Raw genomic sequence first — 27,866 nt, 5'->3', positions numbered from 1 at the left:
TGCGGATCTCAAAGAAAAAGTGTGATATTGCTACACAACAATGCTTGCCCTCACACCACCCAGCTTACCCAAAAAAACCATTGGAAAAATGGGTTGGAAGATACTACCACATACTCCCTACAGTCAAACAAATTTTCATTTGTTTGGTCCACTGAAAGAGGCATTATGTGGAAAAAAGTTCAGCAACAATGAGGAGGTCAAAGAACTAGCAGGAAAGTGGCTCAAACAACAAGACAAAGACTTCTTTGCATCAGGTATAAAAATACTAGTTGCTGTTTTAATAAGACTGCCTCCCTTATCCAACTGAAATTTTGCTTAAACTTTTCTAATATATTTAATTTTATGTCTATTAATTTCTAATATTTCTAAGTTTGTTTTAATATCAGAAATAGAAAGTTAATTGTTTATTAGATGGTCTGCCACAGTAGATAAACCTAATTTATTATATTTGTAATTTTTATAATGTTCAAGAAATCTAGTTTTAATCTAAAATTTGTTTTTCCTATATAAATACCATCACAATCGTTAGATTTAATTTTATAAAAACTACATAATTGTTTATTTTATTATTTTCGTTTTTAAATATTCTATTATGCGCTTATTAGGATTGTGCGCTGGTTTAAATATTTTTTTATTGTATATTTTAGTATTATTTTCAATGATATTAATATAGAAATACTTTATGTATTGTTTTCACTTTTTTGTATATTATTATGTATTGGCTGTAAGGTAGTTATTTTGTTGTTTGATAGTTGTTTTTTATCAATATTATTAATTAAAGTAATATCATATCCATTTTCTCGGACTCCCTAAAGTTTTTCCTAAACAATTTTTGATGATTTCAGTGATGAATGGGAAGCATTTCCACAAAGATGAGAAAAGAGGTACCAGGGAGAGTGGAATGCAAGAATGCTGGCTAATTATTGTTGGATACTGAAAAAGGTTATTCCAGATGCTAAACACAGCAGAAGGAAACCAACAACAATCACATTTTAGGATAATAGTGTCACATTACATACACAAATATCTTTCATATTTAACCGGTATGTCACAAAAACCCCATGGGTAATAGAGATGTTATTATTTACATATTTGAATTAAGAGTGAAGGATTCTATTACGATTTCCCTCTTTTTTTAAAAAAAAAAACAGAAGATTTATCTTTGTTTCACAGTGTAATAGGCGAAACTCACTAATCTTAATTTAAAAAGTAAACTATGTCATTATCTCCTGGATAGGTTTTAAAAAGGTACAGATGAAGGTTTTAGAAAAAAGTCCTGTGCTTTTCAAAGTAAATCAAATACAAATATAAATGCTTTTTACATTTGTACTAGAGCTAATTAAAAAAGTCTACATTTGTAACAGTAGGTACTACAAAATCCAAATTATATCAGTGTTTGATAAGGTTTTATATTTTATCATTTAAACAATATAAAAAAAATAAAATAAAAATACTAATCTGATCAAGAGATATTTTCTTCAATAAAATAAAAAATTCATAGAAAAAATAACATAAAACTGAAAAACAAACCATTCTGAATAAAAACTGAACCTTTGCAAGTGACTACATTGTATCAAAAAAAGCCTTCCATAATCTGCTTTTCTCCTCCACAATCAATGCACTTACTCAACAATTGGGAAGAAAATACTAGCGTGATGGCCATAACAAAGAACAAGTTAACGCAACACAGCTTAAAGAATAATGTTGACAGTCTGACATGATATAAAAAACATTTTTCTTCAAATGGCACAATTATGCAATGCTGCCAATTATCTCTTGCTACAGAACCAAAACTGTAATGAAACAAGTTCTACAACTTGTATATGGAAGCGGTATTCTCTTGAAAAATCAACTCTAGAATTTTTAATTTGCAGCACTCAATAGCGTTGTACATGTAATCTTGAAACAATAACAATTAAGTACTACATTACACACTCTGTTTGATAGCAGTTGTGTTAAGAGACTGCTGCAGAGGCCATGCTGTTATGAGCCTCAGCAATACAACTAAAAAAAAAAAAACAACAAATTGTGTTATTTAAAGCTGTTGAGGTGTCACAGAAATTACAGTGCATGTATTGGTTCGCAGAAACAAAATCAGTGACTACACGTACAAAAACAATTATAAGCGAGTATATTGTACAAATTTTCTATGTAACAAAACTTCATGTAAGCAGTGATACTGTTTTTTTTTAACCAGAAGGGTTTTGAAAAGACACTCCCCAGGTTGGCCTAAAACAAGCGCCAACAGCACAAAAAGATGTTTACTGTCTTTCCAATGACGTCCAAAATGTAGTTTGTAGTATTAGTTGTCAACAAGATATTTATAAAAGCATTGTTCATGATGTTGAAACTTTGTGTTTACAAATTACCCCTATTCTTTGAAATTAAACCTAACAGTAAGCCTCAAAGATCTCATTTCATAACCTTGTTAGATTTCATTTTGCTGATGAAAACTATCGGCAGTGCATCTTATTTTCTAATGAAGCAATATTTCAAATTCATGGAGTTATAATCACCATAATTATAGAGTATGGAGCTGAGAAAAGCTACACTAATTAGTGGAATTTGTTCAAAAGTGAATGTCTAGCGTGGTATCATGCATAACCAAATTTTTGGTTCATTTTTTCCTGAGCAAACTATTACAGGCGTTATGTACTTGGACATGATAAAACTTTATGTATCAGCAGTTTGAAAAGGAAATTGGAAGGCCAATTTTCTAACAGGATGCAGCACGACATGCAGAATTTACGTGAACTGCACTGTAGAGACTTGTGCAGATCAAGTCAGATAGGCAGAGAAACTCCTATCACTTGGCCACTGTAAAGTCCCGATTTGATGCTGACGGATTTCTTCTTTTGATGCTATATAAAAGACAAGACATTGTAAACCAAGAAAAAATCCAATCACTTGACCACCTGTGCCAGTGAATAACAGCAACCAAGGAAGCGATTCCTGCTATCATGCTTGCCAGAGTGTGGAATGAGGTGATTGTTGGTTTAATGTCTGCAGGGCTGTAAATGATGCACATATTAGTTTCATTAAGAGGTAAAAAAAAAACGTTAAGACTTTTGCACTTTTTTGTAATAAAAGACATAGATTTGTAATTCTAAATGTAATAAAGTAATTTTATTTTAAAGGTGAGGAGTTCATTTTTGATACCCAGTATAAATAATAACAAGAGAATACAACTGAGCAGATAGAAAAAAAAAATTGACTAATTTAACTTATAAGAGGAATCGTGAAATAATTTAATACATAAAATGCTAACCATTAGACGGTCCAGTAGTTCCACTACTGCTTGCAGTAGCTGATATCGCTGCCTCTGGGGCAATTGTTGTATCATCTTCACTGTCAGATGAATCCTCCTGTTTTTTCTGTTCAGCTACCATTTCAGCCATCATCAGTAATTCCGCCTCAAATGGATCAGTAGGAATTTTTTCCTGTATTTTCTGTAATTGTTTGGAAATAAATTTTACAGTTCAGAATACATTATTTTTTAAACAATTAAGCTTTAAATAATTTAGCTTTAAACAGTTATGAAAAATGATTTAGAAATTATTTGGTGTTAATAAAAGGAAAAAAATAAAATAATTTTGAAGCACAATTTAAAACTTTTTGTGTTGCCTAAAAAAATTATGTAAAATATGACAAATCATATCATAATAGGCCCTTTAGAATTTTATCTGATCGTTATAAAAAATAATACATTATATACATCAGATTATTACACACATAAAAACAAATTATACGTTAAAAAACAGATGTGTTAGTCCATATTGAGTGTTTAAATACAAACACATAAAATAATGTTAAACATATTAATTATAAAAAAATTCAAAATAATTCACAATTCAAAAGCTGCTATTGAAAATTATTTTGAGCACATATTTATGTACACATTGAAAGAGATGCAGAAAAAGTTTTTATTTTCATTTTAATTAGCATTACTTTTATCATCAATATAATAATATTTTTCCCGTAAAAGAAAATATTTTTGTAACTGTAATTTTTAAAAATTGTAAAAGAGTGGCAAAATTTTGTACACACACACACACATATCAGATATCATACTACATAATTCCTTTGTTGCCTTACAGATGGTGCTATTTCTATTGATTACCGAAATTTAGTTCGGTAACTTCTCAGACCTATGTATTGACCACTTAAAACACATAATAGTCTGCTTAAATGACTTTGTATTCTTCTTAATAGAGAAACAGGTACTTAAAGTGTATGAATGGTTAATTTTAATTAGCGATAATCTTGGAATTAATTTTTAACAGATTTACTTGTAAAAGCTAATTTATGTTGACAATGAAATGAAAAATATTTTGTTCAAATTAAGGTAGGTAATAATAGTTTAAATTAAGTACAAAAAAATAAACTTTCTAAAAGAAAAATGCAGATGTTGAAAATATGCATTTTGAAAAAATAAGAAAAGTAATTTAGAAAAACAACATAAATAACGGATATAAATCTAGACTAAAGCTCTGCGAAATGTGGTACTGTCTAAAATTTTTTTATTTTCATACAAACATGAACATGAGGAAAAATTCACTTCTGAATTTTTAAAAAAAAATCTTGGATCATGGAGGGTCTTTTTTAAAATTCAATTTTCACTAACCTATGTGGACAATCTATGACAAGTCACCTGATACAAAATTAAAATGCTACTAGTAAAATTTATTTATGTTTCATCAGTCTTAAAATATTTAAATAGTTAAATTATTTAAACACTAAATTTTCACAAAATAATACTCAAACTGAAATAACTCAAAAGAACTGAAAAACTCAAACATCATACATCTCAAATTTTCACTAAATTAACTTTATATGATTAGTAAATAAATCATTAAAATTTGATCATTGAGAGCTAGCTAATGCAAGTTTGAAATGCAATAAGGCTGTGGTAAAAAAAGGTTTTACATCAACTACCTTTGGGAGATCTTCTTTCTTTCTTTTTCCTGTTTAGCCTCCGGTACTACCGTTTTTAGATAATTCTTCAGAGGATGAATGAGGATGATATGTATGAGTGTAAATGAAGTGTAGTCTTGTACATTATCAGTTCGACCATTCCTGAGATGTGTGGTTAATTGCCCAACCACCAAAGAACACCAGTATCCACGATCTAGTATTCAAATCCGTGTAAAAATAACTGGCTTTACTAGGACTTGAATGCTGTAACTCTCGACTTCCAAATCAGCTGATTTGGGAAGATGCGTTAACCACTAGACCAACCTGGTGGGTTACCTTTGGGAGATCTGAAATGGACTTACTCCATATAAAATATGAACTTTAAAGCCATTCCAAACAGATAAACATAATCACAAAAGATTGATTTTTATAGTCACTTTGAAAGTCGTGTGAAAATAATTTTTCTTTGTAAACAAAATTATTGATAAATGACAAAAAGAGAAATTATAATGTGTAGTCACACAGAAATGTATAATGTATGCTGGCAGTAAATATGATTAAAAGAGAAAGAAAAAAAAACTGAATTAAGCCTTGTAACTGTGACAGTTACTATTATTACAGGTGAGATGTTTGTAATTGTTAGGTTTAGATATTATTAGTGTGATGCACATTCAACAATAATTTGTAATTGCGCTGTACGAATATTAAAATATTTAGGCATTAATTCTTTATTTTTTGGCTCGTAAAACTACTTTTATTGATTCTTGAAGTACAGCCAACTTCTGATTATCTGTGATAATAATCAGGAGGAGGATCGCAAGATAATCCAAAATCATAGTAAAATCCTGGTTGATCTAAAAATAATATTTAATACAGTAATATGTATTAAAATGACCTACATGCACTATTATATTAAGGTATAACGGTAAATAATAAAATAAAATACAGTACACCATACTACACTATTATGTACAGGTAAAAGTAATATTTAGAAGTTTATTCAAAATACATATTAGCATAATACAAATTTTCAATATCACTAATACTGTACATAAATCGTTTATACATTGACTAGTATAGGTACTACATAATGTATTAACAAGTACTTATTAAATTTATAAATCTCTTTTTCATATTTTTTAAAATATGAAGCAATTGATTGTTGTTTCAGTGACTGAAAAACTTTTTTTAATTGATCTTTGCAGTTTGCATAGCTCAATAATATCACATAATGAACTGTCTGTCATCTTATCATAACCACAATGAACTGCAGTATAGCATTATCATATTCAAAACAAGCACACACTGGAAGAAGCAAATGAATGAAGGAGTAAAACCTATTGCAAAACAATGAAAAAACTTAATATATTTTTTAAATGATCTGATCCGTACCCTCTGGCATCACAGAATGCCAAAAATGACTGTTGGTCAGAAAAGTCATTACCACTGAGAAAGCAGCAAACGATGGCTCACTGTACTGAAAATTATAATACTTATAAACATACCTTGATTTCTTTCATAATTCCTTTAGCAGATCCTCTTGTTGTTGGTATAAAAATGGGCACCGGTACAGGCAATGGTATAGGCAAAGGGCATGGTGTTGGTAAAGTATACATGTGCATCGGTGCAGGTATATATATTGGAACAGGAACTGGTATTATTACTTTGGTACCATCTGCCTCCAGATCTTAAACAAAAAGAATATATAAAACTAAAAAAACATCAATGAATATTTTAAATAATAAATCCAAATATATACAACTATTTAAAAGAATATTTTTTATTTATCTATCAGTTAATTTCTATTTTTTTTTTGTTTAATTTGGTGACTATCCCATCTATGCCTTGTCATCTGTAACATCATTGTTTAATAATTGAATCACAGAGATTCATCAGTACTGTCATCATTGTTTTTGCTGTTACTGTTAACTATTGTAAATCTTTAATTTTGGTTGTAATCAACTGTGTCGTCTCATACTAATTTTGTACAGTTTTAAAGATATATTAACAGAATTGCTTCCAATATTTTGTTGGCAGTTCAAACATTTTTTCTAAGCCATTTTATTAATTTTTTAAAATTATTTTGTCAACATACAAAAATTTTCTTCTGCAACTGACTTTTTATTTTTATCCAAATCAGCTCAACCTGACTGAGTTCAGGATGGTATGGTGGCAAACATTGTGAATATACTTCTTCAATGTTTTGTTGTGGTAGTACTCTTCATAGGAAAACTTATTTAATTGCACTACGAGTAAGGTTTTTAACGCATCTGCTAAGCTTAGAATATTTCTGCTTTATAGCCAATCTAACAGTTCTTGGTTTTACAATTTGAATTTGCTGCCTAGAGTAATTTTACGTTATGACATTAAATGTTGTCAATTACCAAAACTGAATGAAATATTAGTTTTGGTATTAATTTTATTTTCAGCCATTTTTCATAGCTCTCAGCATTCATGTTTGGGTAATCTCCTTGCTCCTGGAACATTTTAAAAATCAAACGTACTCAAAATTTTTCCTGCAGTACTGGCATCATGAAACAAAATTAACCTCTATACTTTGGATATGGATTTTTTGTAGCTATTAACAGATCATTAATCTAACCACAACTTTGATGTGTTGATTGAATATGCAACTCATCTAAGAAATTAATCGGTCTTCTTTTTTATTTGTAAATTCTCTTTTGTTTTAAATAATTTACTACTTGTTTTGAAAAGTATATAATATTTCTTTACTAAAATTTTCTTATTACTTTCACACTTCTTCCATCTAAAATCCATACTCTTTAGAACTTTCCATAAGTTTTGCGTGTGGTAATTTATCTACATATCCATGTTCTATTTTTTAAACTGCTAATAAGGTAATAATTATATTCTACTGTATATGAAAACTATGTACAATATTTCTTAACACACATCTTTAAGAGTTTTAATTTTTGTTTTCATTCTTTCGGAAGATTTTCTGGCAGAATGAAAATTTTATTCTGTTATAACTTTACACATCATTTGGTAAACATAATGCAAACGTCAGATACGCAAACTTGAATTTCTGATATTTTTAGATTTTTATCTGTTACTTTATCAAAAATGTTTATCGTATATATACTTTGACTTTTTAAATGTGGAAATAATAACCGCAAAGTTAATAACAACAGCACAACAATATGAGTGGCTCCTTGGTTATAATATATTGTGTTGTGGTCCACTATCCTCTATACCCCTATACTATACTATCAGCAGTGCAAATACTACTTCAAGAGGTAGAACTACTGTGCATGTGTTTCAAAACTTTGATGAGTAACACTTTACAACCATGTTAGAGAACTGAACAATAAACTGCTACTCAAACAGGTTACATGAAGATAATTATGGAAGTCCCATCTGAATTCTCCATACTCTTGTGATATGGGATACATATCACAAGACATTTATCTTTAAATATTAAGTTCCCACCTCAATTTACTTATATAAAATGAAATCCTTCAAAAATATTTTAATGAGAAAAAGATACAAACTGCTTATTTGTAAATAATGTACTTTTAAAATCTTTCAAAATAGAATACTAAGATTAATTTCAATGTCTCAAGACGGAATCTTCGTGATTTTAAAACAACAAGTGGTAAAAAGTGAACAAATGAAATTAGAAAAAGAATTTCATTTAGTAATATGCATAAATAGGCTTAACCGTCTAGACTTTAAATATAATCATTGATGGTGTAGCAGTATATTTTAGACTTACTGAGCTTTTACTGTATAACAATTACAGACATTTTAACAAACTTCTGCTATTGATGATAAAAAAAGTTATTCTTTCCAATTTGCCTGCTTGATTAGCATCCGCTGTGAGTCTGTCAGAATTAGTAGTGGATAGACTGGATTATAATTAAGTACTACTTTCAAACTGAAATGGCTTCAAACCTACAGCACAATTAAAAAAAAACCTGAATATAAATACAGAAAATATTTTACCAGTTTGTGTTTGTTTGACGCAGGCATGAGGTCTACATGATACTCCTTTTGTATGCATATAAGGTCGACACTGTGATGATCTATTTGACATTTTTGTGGGCTGAGGTGGTTTGATGATCACATGATAAGGTGATTGTACACCCCCGGCTGGTGGTACAACTGGTGTCACACCTGGTATCACTGGTGTTGCAGCTGTTGATAATGAAACTGGAACAGGACCAGACACATTCCCTCCTGTGCTAGTACTAGCACCATTACTCATCTGAACCGGAGGTAGAGAGTTTATCTGCTTAATTAAAATAAAGAAAAAAAATTACGGAGTAGATTATTGAACAAGTAAGTAAAATACAGTTTAATATCAACCTATTTATCTGAAGATGATTTGTAAAAGTAATATTGATTTTATTTTTTAAATTCAACTAAGGTTCTTAAAGAGAAATTTTTTGCACCCATTTTACTTTAACTACTGCAGTCTACCTGCCTCTACGCAAATAGTAGTTTAGCATTTTCAGATTCAGAATACAATATATACAAAAAGCTAACAAAGCACTGAAATTTACACAAACACAGATAGAGAACCAAAAATTACAACTGAACATTTCAAATATATAAATAGCAGTGTTATAACAAATGAGTAGATGCAGTTCAAATGAAAGAATAACAACACACTTTTCAACCGCATTCTAAATACATGTTCTGTTAATCTGTATGGTTCATTTTCATCACTACTGAATCTTTCTAGTTTTCTTGTACCATTTAAAAACTAAAGAAAAAGAGACAAGCTCATCCCTGAATTTATTTTAAAATCTGAGGTAGACTGACCCCCTTACTTTGTAAAGACCTATTTATTGTTGTGCAACAGTACTGTGTATCTACAATACAAACATGTTGATCACAAGTGACAGGAACAAGAACAAAACTTCTTATCGATCACATTAGAAACCACAAGTTCAGAAAACGCTACAAGCCAGTAAGTGTTATCTACTTGCACTATTATTAAGGGCAGAACAAAAATTCCTCATTAAATTTGAACCTACCTAATATTTATATTAAAAAAAATCTGATATCTGAAAATGATCTGACATGATTCTTGAATGTAAAATTTTTCTAAATTAACTGATGTTCAGTGGAACTAACCTAATAATTGAAGTTTAATCATAATATTGTACAAACATAATTATTCCATGCATAAAGTATTTTTCATTCTTCCAAACAGTCTATGGAATACAGAAATTGAATTCAAAATTATCTAATATGCAACTAACAAATAACAAGAAATATAAAAATAATTTACAATTACACTGTCAAAAATTGTAGTAAAAAACAATTGGATAAGTATCACACTTACAAATTTAAATTCAAATATAAAAAATTACATAGTTTATGATCGGGGCAATTTAATAGGAATTCAACGTTAAGAGAATTTCAAATTGTTATGTTGGCTATGTTTATCTCATAATCTTAGTTTGGAACCTCTAGCCATCATTTTGAAATCTAAGTAGATGATTGGATACAATTCTTTTTCAACTTAAAATTAATCAGCTTATAAATAAACAGTTTTATTTTTTGATAAAAGTTATCATTGGGAAACGACTATGGATTGAAAAATTATTATCTCTAAAGCGAGTTGTACTTTATTATTATTATCCAGGCATATCGCCCAATAATCTATTTAGTATTTCTGTTTTATAAAATGAAATGTATTCACCCAGATGTAAAATACATTCTTTGTAATTGTTAACCAGATCTCTTTTTCAAAAGCCTGATTTAGAACCGAAATAATAATTTCCCACCCATAATTTCAGTTTCAAAATCAATGAATATATTCAACGAAAGTAACTTCACTTTCTTTTCAGTCATTGTCACGTTCTGACGAATTGGCATAGTAATTATAATTTATGTATCAATTTTTCAATTCAGCTGTTTAATAAAATTTAATTTTCATTATGAAAAATGTCCATGTAACAGATAGAAGTAAAACTGCCACATGTCTATAATGAGCCCAACACAGTTGTTTACCTCTACCATATTACGCTAAACAATGCACAAATTTCTCCACTGCATTTGTGAGTGTTAAATTTAACAAATGGATAGTAAAAATTTATTTTAAAACCAATATAGTATAACCCAAGTCAGTGCAAAAATTATTCCAGTTGAGGTAACACAATAGCAAAATTTTAAAAGTAATATGCAACATCTAGGCTGGTTATATAGGTATATAAAGAGGGTGTAGCAGAGGAAACGCATGTTTTTCATAACTAATACCTTTGGTTATTTTAATTATAGAAAAAAAAAGGTTTTACATTAAATAATATTTTTACTGCATTTTTTAAATCAACATACCTTAATTAGGTTCAGAAAATAATGTCAGTAAGATGACATCATTCTTGTCAGACACAAATTACGGCTACGTCTATATAAGTAGCTGTTGCTTGTGTGCAATGCCAGTTCTTAAAAAAGTTAATGACATACAGCTGTAGTTCTTTGTAATACTTTTTTGACAACAAAAAAATTACGATTCTTTCTACAATCCAGTATCATTCTAGAGTACGTTATAATTTCACACTCATCAGACCTATATAGATTACATATTAAGAGACATAAAAAAAATTATGAAACATTAACAAACTTCTCAAATTCTGAGTACAACAAGAATGGAATGCCTTAAAAATGTCTACAGTACATTCTTACATTTTACAAAAGAATCATGCTATTGCACATATTTGATGATGATCATGATACAAAGGAATTTTGAAAGGGGTCATCTTGTATCAAAAGTCCTAGTTCTTAGAAATTATCTCAAGGGAATTTAAAAAAAAATGTTATACTCTTATTTCTATGACTACTTGAACAAAAAAAAAATCTAAATGTTACCTGTTTAACAGCTGTACCATCAGAAACTCCACTGTGTGACAATACCTGACCACTACTCTGACCTGCTAATGATGTAACAGATGATATGACTGGCACACCTAAAACATAATTTTTAAATACTATTAAGTATAAATGAAAAAAAAAAAAAAATTTTAAACTTTAAGTAAATAATTCATTCCAACTACTCCAGTCCAAGGAATATAGTTTCAATTTTTCACTTTCCCTAGTATGCCTGATCCAATTTCAGGTGCAACTTATGTTTTACATCAGGTAGCCAATAACTATATAAATTATGGCAGACACACAAATTGTTCTATACATCATTAAAGTGAACTGTTTAGCAATGAATATGTTCAAACTGTGTACCCAATCGATCTAAGTGTACATCCTGTTTTAAGAATTTACCAAAGTTTTATTCCTAACTTATACGGTGTTCAAAAGGTGATTCTACTTTACAAAGAATGTTTCCTTCTTTTGTAGCAGGTTTAATTGAGAAAAATGGATTACACAATGGAGCAGAGAATATTCATTGTCTCTCAATAGATTAGATGTGACAGTTATGCCCAGACCCAGAAAAGTATGATGCGGATGCACCAAACAAGTTCTCCATCAAGCAGTTGTACTACAAGTTCCAAGAGACAGAGAATGTGGCAGATGCAGCAAAAGTGGCTGACCGAAAGCGCTAACACCAGAAAAGTTGATTGACATGTAAGCTGCATATTCTGTTAATCCCAAGAAGTCTGTGTGACGCCTATCTAGCCAGTCTGGTATCTCTGTCGGTAGTTCCCACACGACATCATGCAAGTGTTTTTGATGGATATATTAATATATAGAATTCAGCATTTGGTGTACAGAAAATCCACATCAGCTGCATGAGTCTCCTCTAATGGGCAAAAAGTAAGTGTTTGGTGTACAATTTCACATAGGAAAATGACATTCTTTCATAGCACATTGAACAGCGAGTGCTACATACAGATGGTGCAACAATTTGTAAACACTATACCTGCAAACCAGCTAAAGTATACATGGTTTCATGGACAAGTGATTTTGAAGGGTCTGTGGCCTCCTCAGTTTCCTGATTTATCCCCTCCTGACGTTTTTTTGTGGGAATACCATAAGGATGCTACTTAAAAATTTCATCTTTACACTGTTCCCAAATTGCACAGTTAAATTGAAAGATGTGTCACTGCAATTCCTCAACAAATTTTACATGTGTTTACAAGCATGCAACGTCGTATTCAATTATGTGATCGCATAATGGAGGCCACTTTCAACAACTATTGTAACTTACTCATTTTCACATAAGGTTGCATCACTTTTTGAACATCCTGCACTTAATAAATAACAATTCAAAATTTTCTGGTTCTCTTACTCACCAAAATCATTATTAAAGAAAAGTCCAAACACATAAACTGTGTTTCTAACATTTCAAATTTATATTTTTGATATGATTCTTTTCAGCAGCAATATCGTCACTGAAAATGACAATTTGACTTTTTTTAAGACTTCATTAAAATATTATTCACCCTATTAAATAAAAATAAAATATTGCGTCCATTTTTATCATCCTTTTTTTAAGTCTAGAAAGAAGTTTTACGTAAAATTTATAGCAATGCAAATTTATGTTGGCCCTATACTATGTTATAAACCTCATTTGTTCCTGAAATAATACACTTACCTACTTTGTTATATCCATCAACTCACAATACTTCATATATATATATATATATATATATATATATATATAATATTTAATGTAATTTAATTTGATATTTAATTAAATATTTATTTTTTTTTAATTTAAGAAATCAAATGTTTAAATAAAAATCAGCAATACCTTAATAAAATAGAAAAAGGATCAGAGAAGGTGCGGATAAAAAATTATTATTACCTACTGTGTAAAAAATATTTTAAAATTTTCACTAAAGTTACTAATGGCTACATCTACTGGGAAATTGGCCATTACAATATGGAAGTGGTAAAGATAAAAGTACACCCATTCAGAACAGTGGGCATTTATAAATTAATTTTTAAATACAATAATTGCAATTAAGGTTGTGCAGCCCAAACTAAAAGAAATTCTAAAACTGAAATAAAAGAGCATTTGACCAATTGTAAAGACAGACAAAAGAATCTGCGATTTTTCAACACAGTTTCAGAACTGGTCATAAAAATTAGTTTATTAGAAACACGGTTTTAAAAATCTTACTTTTATCAAAATTGATGTAGAAAATTCATCGCTGAATAACGATAACAAACCCAATATCTAATTTAAAAACTTTTTTAACCGATATTTAATAGTTGCTTAGAATTTTAAATTTATAAAAAAAAATCTTTGTTAAAGTTTTCTATCATAAGAAAATTATTCCCTTATTTGAATTTTTCAAAAGGGACGTCTGTTTGATCGATCTAAGATTCAGGCTGTCTACCTTCCTTGAAATAACTTTTATCCTATCAGACTCAAGGGGCTTACATTAAGTCATGGAGGACAATTGGAGTTGTCATTTTTAGTGATTTAGATGTTTTTAAGTTAACTTTACATTTTGATAGGAAATTGTCTAAAACAATAGTTTATTCTATCATATTACTTTTATTCTAAAAATATTGCTAGAGATCATTTAATAATGTTTTTCATAAGTACTGTTTAATTATTTCTTCATTATCATTTTTGTCTCTACTTGTTTCTAGTTTTTTAATTTATTTTAATAATTGTTTGGCACTCTTTTTTGTTAGCAACTGTTTTATTGTGCATTTTATAAAATGTGTCCAAAAACTGGATTTTTGTACAGAAATTATTGAACAAACACAATCTGTGATCTAAATATTACTTATAATTAATATAATGAATGTAAGTTGAAAAAAATGGATTCTTAAAAAGAAATTTGTTCAGAAAACATTAGAAATAAAAATTATTATTTTTTTGTCATTTTAAACCTGCAATTTAATTTTAATCATTTTAAGCCAATGTTTTTTTTTTTTTTGAAAATTACTTTATGAGCGAAATTTGTATGCCAACAGATTAGTATTACAGAATTTTTTTTATTTTTTAGATTTAATATTATGATTAAGATACCTTTGCTTTCACTTAGGAATAACTTTTTATTTCACATTAATTTACTTGCATAACAATTAAATAATAACTCAAAAAAATTATATAAATTTAATTTTATCATATTACGCTGCACAATCTTTCTTTGTACTCATAACTCATAACAACAAACTTTTCAATTATGGATAGATAAATTATGTGTTGTATTCACTTCATTTGATACACAGAGTTCTCCAACACTGATTAACTACAGCCCTGGTCAATAGTGACATCCCATACCATGTTATATTCTCTTGTATCTCTATTATGTGTTGGATACATTTTATTCACCGATATAAAGTAACTAATAAATTGATAGTCTTAAAAGTACAGATAATGGAGGAAGGTAAAAAAATATCCTTACACTTCAATACTCATTGATTTCATTGTGTTTTACATACGTGAGCCAAAAATTATTCTCACATTCATTGAAATATATTTTTACGTTTGTCACACTAATACAAAAAGTTATAGGAATTTTACAAATAGCAGTAATCCCGATTATTCTGGTTGGAAAGTGTGCCAGGGGCTGAAATTAATCACACGTTTACAACACAATACGGGAACAGTGGTCTACCATGTAGAAGTTGTAGAGCACTGACCTGCTTCTCGATCCACTCATGTCTGGATTGAGAGGATAAATATGAGTGTATCAAGAAGTTAAAAAGTGGCCACATAAACACAATTCAGAGAGGAAGAAAAATAAAAAATTGAATAATCTTTCTTAAATTACATTTGCAAGAAAATACTTTGTTTTGTCTTCAGTCATTTGACTGCTTTGATGCAACTCTCCAAGATTCCCTATCTAGTGCTAATTGTTTCATTTCAGTATACCCCTACATCCTACATCCCTAACAATTTGTTTTACATATTCCAAATATTGCCTACCTGTATAATTTTTCTCATCTATATATCTCTCCAATATTAAAGTAACTATTCCAGGATGCCTTAATATGTGGCCTATAAATCTGTCTCTTCTTTTAAACATACTTTTCCAAATGCTTCTCTCTTCATCAATTTGCCACAACACCTCTTCATTTGTCACTTTTATCCACCAATCTGATTTGTAACATTCTCCTACTCTCATCATACAGCACCACATTTCAAAATCTTCTAATCTTTTCTACTCAGGTATTCTTATTGTCCAAGTTTCAGTTCCATATAAAGCTACACTCCAAACATATGCTTTCAAAAATATTTTCCTTATGTTAAAATTAATTTTTGATGTAAAATATATATTTTTTACTGAAAGTTAGTTTCACCTGTACTATGCGGCATTTTGTAGTGCTCCTGCTTCGTCCATCTTTAGTAATTTTACTTCCTAAATAACAAAATTCTTCTACCTCGTATCTCTTCTCTTCCTATTTTTATATTCAGTGGTCCGTTTACATTATTTCTATTTTCATTACTTTTGTTTTGTTCTTGTTTATTTTCATGCGGTAGTTCTTGCACAGGTCATCTATGCCATTCACTGTTTCTTCTAAATCTTTTTTATTCTCGGCAAGAATTATTATATCAGCAAATCATAACTTTACCTTTTCACCTTGAACTATTACTCTGGATCTAAATTGTTCATAACATCATTAACTGCTAGTTCTATGTAAAGATTAAAAAGTAACACGGATAGGGAATATCGTAGTCAGACTCCCTTTTTTATTACTGCTTCTTTCTTACGTTCTTCAATTATAACTGTTGCACTTTGGTTCCTGTAAATGTTAGAAATTGTTCTTCTATCTCTATACTTGAACCCTACATTTTTGAAAATGCTGAACACTTTTTTTCTACTATTAATCTGATTGCTAAATTGCTTCCATTGCCCCTATACTTTTCCTGAAACCATATCGGTCTTCTCCTAACACTTCTTACACTCTCCTTTCAATTCTTCTGTACAGAATTCTAGTTAAGATTTTTGATGCACGAGTAGTTAAACTAATTGTTCTGTATTCTTCATATTTATCTGCCCCTGCTTTCTTTGGTATCATTACTATAACACTTTTTTGGAAGTCTGACGGAAATTCTCCTTTTTCATAAATATTACACACCAGTTTGTATAATCTATCTGTCACTTCCTCACCTGCACTAAAGAGCAATTCTGCAGGTATCCTGTCTACCCCAGGAGCTTTTCTGCCATTCAAATCTTTTAATGCTCTATTAAATTCAGATCTCAACATTGTATTTAATATATTCCACCCACCTATTGATCCTTTCTTTCGTATTATAAATTGGTGTACCATCTTTATTTAACACATTATTAGATATTAATTTATGTACCACAAAATTCTCTTTAACTTCCCTGTATGCTCCATCTATTTTACCAATGATCATTTTTCTTTCCACTTCTGAACACTTTTTTTTAATCCACTCTTCTTTCGCTAATTTGTACTTCCTGTTTATAGTATTTCTTAATTGTCTATAGTTCCTTTTAGCATTCTTCATTACTACCATTCTTATACTTTCTACATTCATCCATCAGCTCCAATATATCCTTTGAAATTCAAGGTTTTCTACCAGTTCTCTGTTCTGCCTAAGTTCGCTTCTGTTAATTTAAGAATCTCCTTTTTAACAATCTCCCATTTTTCTTCTATACTTTCTACCATAACCTTTTACACAGACCTCTTGCAATGTCCTCCTCAAAAATCTTTACCTCCTCTTCCTCAAGCTTCTCTAAATTCCACCGATTCATCTAACACCTTTTCTTCAGAATTTTAAATCCCAATCTACATTTCATTATCACAAAATTATGGTCGTTATCAATGTCTGCTCCAGGATAAGCTTTGCAGTCAACGAGTTGATTTCTAAACTTTTGTTTAACCGTGATATAATCTATCTGATACCTTAGACTATCACCTGGCTTTTTCCAGGTATATATTCTTCTATTACAATTTTTAAATTGGGTGTTGCTAATTAGTAAATTATACTTTGTGCAAAACTCAATGAGTCATCCCCTCTTTCATTCCTTTTGCCCAGCCCGTTTTCACCCACAATATTTCCTTTCTTGCCTTTTCCAATGCAAAGAAAAATCTAATTTTGTTAAATGGTTTTTTCAATTTTTTTTTTTGTTTTTGTTAAGGTAACATTTTTTCATTGGAATATAAGTAGTTGCAATATATTAAAAACATCAGCAATGTTTTACTAATTTTATTTTTCATTTTATAGAAGCTTAATAAAATTAAGCTTCTATAAATGTTTAACCGCAAATGCGGTAAGGAATAACCGCAAATGCTGGCACAACATTTTTTGGTTCTAAAATATATAAGTTAAATTAAAAAACTTTAACACTGAAAATAAAAATGAACCATTAAGGATATTTAACCTAACAAAAATTTACATACGTTATAAATTTAAAGCCAAATTTTGTGTACCTTTATTTCAAATATACCTGAATGTACGGGGAGAAGCTTAAAACATTCAAATTAACTGATCCAACAAGTATCTAAGGAAGTATTTTTAGGTGTTACAAGTAAGATATAGAAACTGTGATGATTTAAATGATGAGTACACCACTTACCGGCTGCATCATTTGAAGCAGATAATGTTGTTACTGCTCCAGTTGTAACAGGTACAACACGTTTAGGAACACCTGTAAATAAAACATAACAACAGATAATAATTAACTGGTCCACTGCAAATTAAAATAATAAATAAAGTAACAGGTTAACAAAAAAAATTATTCTAAACAACAAAAGTAGACAAAACAATTAGATTTGCAACAACCTTGAAATTAAAAACGAAAAAAATTTAAGCACATTAAAATCTATTAATTATTAAATAAATTTTATTAAAAATATTTCAAAACTACAATCTCAATGAATAAAAGGTAGGAAATTGATAAAATAACTTAAATTACAAAACATTAATTTATCTAACACTAAGTTTGCTGCAAGACATACTAGGAGTGAAAATGACAGCTTACAATATACATCTACTGTTTTACAACTTATACCGTAAACTAGCAGGTTGTTGGAGCTAAAAAAAATCAATGTAAGCAAGAACAGTTTTTTGATAGGAACTTTTAAAGAAACATTGGTATATTCACTGAATCTAATAAGAAATGTTTTTTAATATAAAAAAAATCTTTTGGTAATTAGTATAAACTTCTTAATACTGATTAATCTAGAATTAATTTACCAGTAGGTATTGGAGTAGCAGGTTGTCCCCCTGGAAGAGTTATAGGAGATTTATTATACTGTGCCTGAAATTTCATAACACAGTTATAGTTACAAAAATTTCGAATTGTTGCATCTGACATGGTTAAATGGTACTGTGCCTGTGATACTGAACCACAACTATCACATTTTATTCTGGAAGAAAAGAAAAGAAAGGTAAGAAATTAGAACAATTCGATAAAAATAAAATCAGAAAATTAAAACAAAATATAAAAATCACTGAGAACCATTTCAAAACCACGTAAATTAAAGTATATCATAATTTATTATATAAGAGATACATGCCTGATGTTTTTTAAAAACATATTTTTGTTTTTAATTTTTATCCTGTACAAGGCCAGTTAAAAAGTTCTTGATTTATTTAAAAACTGCAACAGTTTTAAAATAAGCTAAATAATATAACTGCATCTTCAAAATCATACCATGACTTACCCCGCCTCAGGAATGGGGGAAATTTGAAGTACATACAAGAATCATTCAAATATAAACCGGAATTTTGCAGTGCGGACTAAGAAGAGCAGTGAATGTGGTGGGATGCTGTGGATAGTTAGTTGGGTGTCTGGAGGAGAGTAACCGGTCACCCATGCCCGTAGGTCATGTTCCCGCATCAGTAGCAAAATGTCTGAGCAAGAAGTACCATAATCCATTGCGCAATGAATTACAATCCAATTTCTCACCAATGACTGTGCCAAATCTTCTGAAATTTTGATTCGACTCTAGGCACACATCTGAGATGCTACCCGGTCAAAAACTCAAGAGTTTGGGCCAAAAAAATTTGAAGTGGCTGTGATGCCGTGCAGAACCAAAATCAAAAATGTCATCTGTGACCAGTGTCATTTTATGACAACATTCAGGCCGTTCACGTCCTTGTGGAAGGTGACCAACCACCATTGAGACTGCACCAGAGGTGGATATAAATGTTGGGAGTGCCACACACTCTTGGGTATAGCAAAGTGTTGGCAAGGTGAGTTCAACTTCTTTTCATTGAAGCATAAAGAAATGTTTAGAAAGACATCTTTAGTGGCAACTCAATCGCTTTGAAGAATAAGGAGAGGCATTTTTGGACAGTAATGTAAACTGTGATGAAACCCGGGTCTACCACCACACCTTGGAAAGCAAGAGAACCAGTATCGAGTGGTGGAAAAGCGGGAAGGGGGCACCGATCAAGGCCAAGAAATACTTGTCAGCTGAAATAAGTTATGGCAACTGTGTTTTGGAACTTAAAAGGTGTGTTGCTGATTGATTTTCTGCACGAATGAAGGAAAATAAATGCGGCATACTAACAGCCAGTTGTTGGATTGATGTCACAGCTGATTATCGCAACAAATGGAGCCAGCAATCTACGCGCAGTACTCATTTTCCATGACGATGTATGGCCACACACAGCAGCTTAGATTCATGACAAAATCACTCAAATTCATTGGACCTCTTGAATACCCACCGTAGAGTCCAGATTTGTCATTGTGATTTCCACATGTTTGGTTTGCTGAAAGAAGCTTTAGAAGAGACAAGATTTGAAGATGCTTGCAGTTGAGTATTGTGTGCAATTGGTTGTTGGGGCAACCATCTTGTTTTTTTTTTTTGATGAGGGGATCTGGAAGCTACCTATCAGGTGGAGAAAATGAATTTCTACTGAAGGAAATTATGTAGAAAAATAAGGTAATTTTATCTAATATCAATAAAGCTATGTTAACAAAATCCAGATTATATATTTGAATGATCCTTGTAAGTTATAATTGTCGAAAAAACTTCAGAAACTTTTAAAAGCAATCTTATCCTTTTTAAAGCACTGCTTTAAATTGGTCTTAGATTTGATTTTACAAATACCATCCATCTACCTGTTGTTTGGGCCAACAATTTCTGGCTCTTTGTATTGAATGATTTTCTTTTCAGTGCTATTCTTTCCAGATACACCTTTCGGTTTTCTCTATTCTCTGACCTGCTATTTTAATGACTGGACCTAAAGTTCTGCCAAACTAAATTCATTCAGGATCTTACCTAATCTGGAGAAACCTTTTTACACATCATAAAAACTGCATTTCTACAGTTTGAATCTTGCTCTTCTCTTTCTTACCTAACCCTAAGCTTCACATTCATACATCAGCACTGAAACTGCCATTGTTTTGAAGAATTTTGAATTATTTATTATAATAAAGAATTTTAATGTAAAATTTGAAATTTTGCGGGTTGTATTTTTTTTTTGTTATATTGGTAAACCTGTCTGAAATGTATCTGTACATTTTTAGCCATATTGGATGTTTAGTCTACTGTCAGCTGTCAAAAGATAACAAGTGTTTTGGTACGATCAACGATTTTTTATTTGTATAAATAATGGATCAGAGAATTTGAATTAAATTGCTATAAGAATGGAATAAAGTATAGCAATGTTTTAAAAATATTAAATATTGCTCTTGGCGAGCCTGCTATGAGTAAATCAAGGCTTTGCAAGTGGTATAAGTGTTTCCAAGAAGGTTGTGAAAACATTGAAGATGACCAACGCCCTAGCACATCAACAACTAATGAAAACGTAGAAAAAGTGAATGAAATGATTATGAATGGTTGCCGAATCACAATCAGAGAACTCGCTAATGATGTTGGGCTATCAACTGACTCATGCCAGGAAATTTTTTCAAATGTTTTGGGTGTGAAATGTAACAGCAAAATTTGTTCCAAAACTGTTGAATTTAAAACAAAAACAGCGGCAAATAGAAGTTTCTCAGGAGTCGCTAAGTGAAGTAAACAACGATGCAGAACTACTGAAACGTGTCATAACAGGTGATGAATGATGGGTTTACGGATATGATGTTAAAACTAAGGCTCGATTGTCCCAATGGAAGCATTCTGGATCACCAAGACCGAAAAACGCTCCGACAAGTATGGTCGAATGTGAAGGTTATGCTCACTGTGTTCTTCAATTTTAACGACATAGTGCGTCATGAGTTCTTGCCACAAGGTCAAACGATCAATAAGGAGCATTATCTACAAGTTTGAAGCAATTTTCTTGAAGCAATCCGAAAAAAACGCCTGGATTTGTGGCGAAACAATTCATGGTTTTTGCACCACGATAATCACCTACTCACACTTCATTATTTGTTTGTCAATTTTTAGCCAAAAACAACACTGTAATGATATCCCAGCTGCCATATTCGCCAGTCATGGCCCTATGTGACTTTTCTATTCCCAAAAATAAAGAGAACCTTAAAGGGCCGTTGTTTTACAAGCATAGATGAGATTAAAAGCGAATAGCTCAACACTATTCCAAAGATCAAGTTTCAGAAGTGTTTCAGAGATTGGAAAAAGCACTGGCATAAGTGTATAATATCTAATGGGGACTATTTTGAAAAGTATAACATTAATGTAGACGAATAAATAGAATTCCTTCAAAAAATAAAAATTCTCTTCACTTTCTGAACACACCTCATGTGTAAATATATATATATATATATATATATATATATATAAAAAAAAAATCAGGATTTAACAATCCTTATATACCAAAATAATACATATATCAGGATTGCTAAATCTCAAATAACTTGAACAGATTGATTAAATGTTGGTTGTGAAAAGGACACTGCTTTGAAATCCTAACAATGAAAATAGATTCTTAAACAAAAAATCATGTCACTCAAATGAAAATAATCTATTTAGAGCTCAAGGTTGACTTATCCACTGAAAATCAGAGGCCAAGCTTTGAATTCAATATATATTAAATTCCTGATACATTGATTTAGACTGTAATTAATACACAAGTAGCAAACATTTTATAATCTATTCTTACACAATTTCTAGTATTATTTAAATAACATAATTGAGTAAAAAAAATGTTTAAATTTATTCAATTAGATAACAATTTCATTAAATAAATAAAATCATAAATTGGGAGATGTACTAAAATTGGATAATTCAGTGCTGCTACCAATGAGTAAAAATAGACTGAACATTATTATTAAAACAATATTAGACATCATAAAAAATGATTATATTTAGTAATTTCATATAACATCTACATAATAAAATACAAAAAAATAATATTTTAAAAAATAACAGATTTCAAAAATACATATAATACAGATATTCTTATTAGTTTTAAGATAACTAAATGTAAATGAATATACTGAATGAAACTGTGTGAAAGACTATGACTTTTTTAATCATCTAATACTATGCACAACATAAACAAGAGAATAATTTTGTTGGCCTTATTTAATAAGAATTAAAATTAAAATTTGTTTATTGAGCTGTTGTGTTTATTCTGTGACACGTTATAAAAATTTCATCAAATTAATAAAATAAAACATCAGAAAGGTAATTATATCGGACAGGATTCACTGTTGGTATATACTTACAAAAGAAATAACTGAACACTACTAAAACTGAAGGTAACATTTTTGTGAATTTTTATTTTTAAAGATGAGATTTTGTCTTCAAATTTATTTCTATGTTAGAAGAATATATATTTATTCTGCAAATAAAATTTCAGCAAGTTTTGTTCACAGAAAAAGGAATAATTGTCTAAGCAGAAAAGCTCGCTAATATCTTAGAATGTTGATGATGTGCAAAACTTGTGTATAATTTGAAGAAATGCTGAACAGTTCAGTCCCTTGCATACTATTACCTCCTTACTCAAAAAAAGAAATCCTACCATACTTTTAACAGGTTCTACTTTGATCCAAACAAAGTAGCACACTATTAATACATTAGTAAATATTAATGGATAATAAAAATACTTTGTAATCAAAATAAAGTTTGTCATACTTCTCTATATAAAACGAAGAGGGATTAATAAAAGAAGCATCTTCAAATTAAGTAAAAATTGTAGAATTTGGAGCAAATACTTTAAATCTTGTCATAATACTGAATCTTAAATGATTGACTATTATTTTCTAACATTTCCTGAATGATAATAATATTAATAATAAATAAAATTAAGCAAAGTATATAATAAAGATAATTAAAATAACATAAAATTAGTTTAATCTTATAAATATTGTTATTTTTAAAGTAAAACTAGAAGTAAATGCGGCACTGTCAATGATGCATTTATTACCTTCGAGATGAAACTGCATTTACTGATACCTGGTATAATGTTAAGCAATTAAGTGAACACATCATTAAAACTTGTTTATTATCCATTACCCTCTTAATCATATCAAAATTATACTTTTTAACCTGAAATACATCAAATGTGTTAAATGTCATTAAAAAAACAAGCTTTTAATTTTAATACAAAATCAAAGGAATTATTTAAAGTGATTACACCTTACAATAGTAAAATGTAATTTATATATATATATATATATATATATTATTCCAGTACTGGATAGCAAAATTTGCATACATGCTCATTATATTATTCAAAATATAAAACATAATTTCAAATAAAATGAGAAAATTAAAAGAATATATTTTAACGTAAAGAAACAGAATTTAATACCAACTGAAGATCTTGATCTTCAGTTGAAAACAAGTCACTGTAAATTAATATTAAATTTTATTAATAAAGGTATGAATAATACAAGTGCATAAAATATTGCAAAAGGCTGTTTGATTAAGTAAGCATCCAGTGACAGTACTGTGAGGTGGAGGTTACACAAATAATAAAAACAGCATAAACATTTAACTATTGATAAAGCCTAAAATTTTGTTAAGGTACATCATTAACAAACTGAAGTGGTGATATTTTTGAAAATTTTCAGAATTTTATGATGAAAGTTTATCAGATGATTAAAAATTGGTAACTGGAATTTTGTCATTTTTTAAGATTTCAAAAAAGGAGAAGGTTCTAAATTGGACTGAATTTTTTTTAATGTATGTTACACAATATCTTTGATGTTGGTAAACAGATTTCAATTATTTATTTTAATCGAGTATACTTTCACAGTGGTCCCATATAAATTTTAACCAAATCCAAGGATAATCTGAGAAAAAAAAACCGAATGGCTTGACACTCTTAGCTGCTGACTGCTTGCACCAGTATAGTGTTGTTCTGTGTTCCCTTTATGACTAGGATATTAATAACAGACTATATTATCATTGTTTAGTCTCTGTTGACATGTTAAGATTTGCAGATAATATAGCTCTAATTGCAGAAAAGCAGAGAGGACTTGCAACAAACTTTAACTATTACGAACAGGATACTGGAAGAAGAATTTCACATTTGTATTAACAGTCATAAAACCAAATACTGGTATGCACTAAGAACAGGACAAACAGAACAATGAAACTGAGGGATGAGACTATTCAGGAAGTAGAAGAGTTAGAAAAGATAAATAACAGGTGATGGAAGAAGCAACACGGAAATAGTGAGTAAAATACACCAGGCAAAGAATGCTTTTAACATAAAGAAAAACCTTTTTACAGCAAATAATATAAACCTTGAGTTGAGAAAACAATTTACTGAGAATTTTTTTGTAGGAGTATAGTGTTAAAGAAGTATGATGAAGATAAATTGGATGGTAAAAATGTCAAAGGAGGAGGTATTTAAGAGTTAATGAAGAGAGAAGCTTTCTGAAACAATTAAAGCTCAGCTAATAGGACAATTCTTAGGCACCAGGGTTTGGTTAAGAGGGTGATAGAAGGGAGAAATTGTAGGAGGAAGGCCTCGGTTGGAGTTCGTAAAACAGATAATGGACTGTATGAACAGATTCTTACTGGGAACTAAAGAGAAAGGCTGATAAGTGAGACGAGTGGAGAGCTATTGCCAACCAGCCTAAGGGCTGTTAATTGAAGAAGAAGTCTCTGTAGAAAGATTAATGGCATTTCTTTCTCTATTTTCCTTCCTTAAACAATCATTTCTTTTTTTTCATGGCTATTTTCCTTTAAACTCCATATAAATATTAAATCCGCATTTCAATATTTCTATAAAATGGTGAAAAAGTGTATTATCCCTAATTGCAAAAATTATAAATATTTATATTATGCAATAATAAATTCTAATTTTGCAATATTAAATAAATAGTCACACAACAAGCTCCCAATCGACACCAATCTGTTTGAAGAGAGTTAAATATTATAATTTTGCAATAAATAATATTCTAGTTATTATAAACACCTTTTTTAACCAGGTTCTTTCTAACCTTGTCCAAATGTCTACTCGCAATAATCAAACCAATAAATTGTATATATTATGCAACCTCATCATTTCTGTCAAAGCTTTCTCATCATGTGATTTATTTAATTACTTATTTGGGTCTAAATCAGACAAGGCGATTCCAACTAAAGTTTTAACTTGACTAAGAGTGACATAAATCTGCCCCTTGCAAAATTTTTCTTGCCGAAGTCTATCACTGTCCTGTCAAGAGCTGTATCCTGCAGTTTGAATCCTAAACAGTTACAGCCCAGCTTAATATTAGAGGTAACATTCTGCCCATGATATCTCCATATCCCTTTGTCGCTTGGAATGTTGTACAAACTGGTGAAATGGACTACACAACTACCAACTTCTTTCAGACAAAGACTGACAGTCTTGTCACCAAATTTTATGAGTACAGCTTCCAATACCTCTCCTTCCTCGTATATCAAGCAGAGGGGGTGAGAACACTGCACCTCCGTTTCGTTTGAGAAACGTTTGTGTATTAAACTGACACGATGAGCATGACTAGATTTTCATTCTGTAAGAATCGACTGTTGTACATTCTCATTTGTGAGTGTACATTCTTGTTGTTGAGAAGTCTCTGTGGAAATATTCATGGCACTTGTTTATTTATTTTTCCTTAAATGATCATTCCTGTCTTGGCAACTTTCCTTTAAATATCGCTGTCTCATTTGAGCAGCGTGTTTAGTAGGCCTACTATATTTTAATTATACAATATAAATATATATATTACAGTTAAAATATAATGTATTATATATAATATAAAATATAGGTACTGGATACGACTAAAAATTGTGAAATAAAATAACTTATAAAAAATAAAAACCAACTTAAAAAATTAGTACTAAAAGTAACAATTAATTATATTTTTATTTATTAACTAAAACGTAAAAAGTATTTACAACAAATAATTACTTCTGAAGTCAGTGCCAGCCAACACATGTTAAAAAAAAACCTATGATCTATATGAAACAAATCCTACTTCAAACAATGCAAAATCGGTAATATAAGTTTTATTACAATAAAATGAGATCTACACAATTATAATACAATAAAATGCATCACACAAAAATATAATATAAGAATACTTTATACATGCTTAGGTACATACATTATTAGCAAATATGCTTAAGGGAATTCAAGATGAAGTATGATCGTGAGACGTTCTCTATTATACGCTCATGAGATATCATTTTACACGTGGGAACCCCATTTAGCCACCTAGCAGTTGGTCAAGGTACTAACTTTATGTTTAATTTGTGTTGGCTGGCACTGACTTCAAAAATAGTTATTTGTTGCAAGTACTTTTAATGAAGTTAATAAATAAAAATATAATTATTTGTAACGTTTTAGTTCTATTATTTGTTAATATGTTTTTATTTTTTATACATATCTATTTTGTTTTTACTTTGCTACAGAAAGACTTCAATATTACATTAATCTCTAAAAAATACTTTGTGAAAGATTGAGTAATACATATGATATGCGACTGAAATTGTATTTATATAAAAAGATTTAATGATGTTGGCAATTGTTTAAAGTGAATACTTGTAACCATTCTAAATTTTGTTGGTTACGAACAATATATAAAGGGAATTAATATAAAGGGGGGGTTCTGTAACCATTCTAAATTTTGTTGGTTACGAACAATATATATTATGTCATAAAGAAAAAAGTTTCAATATTTTAAAGGTAGTTAATAATCATTTGGCTTAGCTGATATTAAAAGCAGAAAATATGCAGTAGTATTATATTATTTTAA

The 27,866-nt window shown here is 29.8% G+C and overlaps 1 protein-coding gene across 6 annotated transcripts in view; it reads right to left on the bottom strand.

Annotated features, from left to right (window-relative positions):
• woc (zinc finger protein without children) overlaps nt 1-27,866 on the bottom strand; it is a 111,824-nt gene that overhangs the window by 39,960 nt on the left and 43,998 nt on the right. For 5 of the 6 annotated variants that reach the window (XR_012757281.1, XM_075372278.1, XM_075372276.1 and 2 more), the window contains exons 8-14: nt 24,059-24,180; nt 18,971-19,143; nt 18,351-18,422; nt 11,755-11,852; nt 8,881-9,169; nt 6,420-6,601; nt 3,269-3,449 (exon numbers count right to left, since the gene is read on the bottom strand). Coding sequence is in view for 5 of the 6 variants with exons in the window: in XM_075372278.1 (XP_075228393.1) it covers nt 3,269-3,449; nt 6,420-6,601; nt 8,881-9,169; nt 11,755-11,852; nt 18,351-18,422; nt 18,971-19,143; nt 24,059-24,180 (1,117 nt within the window). In the remaining variant the exon portion in view is untranslated. The remainder of the gene's footprint in view (nt 1-3,268; nt 3,450-6,419; nt 6,602-8,880; nt 9,170-11,754; nt 11,853-18,350; nt 18,423-18,970; nt 19,144-24,058; nt 24,181-27,866) is intronic. The other variant, XM_075372279.1, reaches the window with a different exon arrangement.

Source organism: Lycorma delicatula, chromosome 7, assembly GCF_047948215.1.
Source record: "Lycorma delicatula isolate Av1 chromosome 7, ASM4794821v1, whole genome shotgun sequence".
In the NCBI taxonomy this organism is placed as follows: Eukaryota; Metazoa; Arthropoda; class Insecta; order Hemiptera; family Fulgoridae; genus Lycorma; species Lycorma delicatula.
Note: the sequence above shows the minus strand (reverse complement) of the source record. Positions and strands in the feature narration are given on the sequence as shown.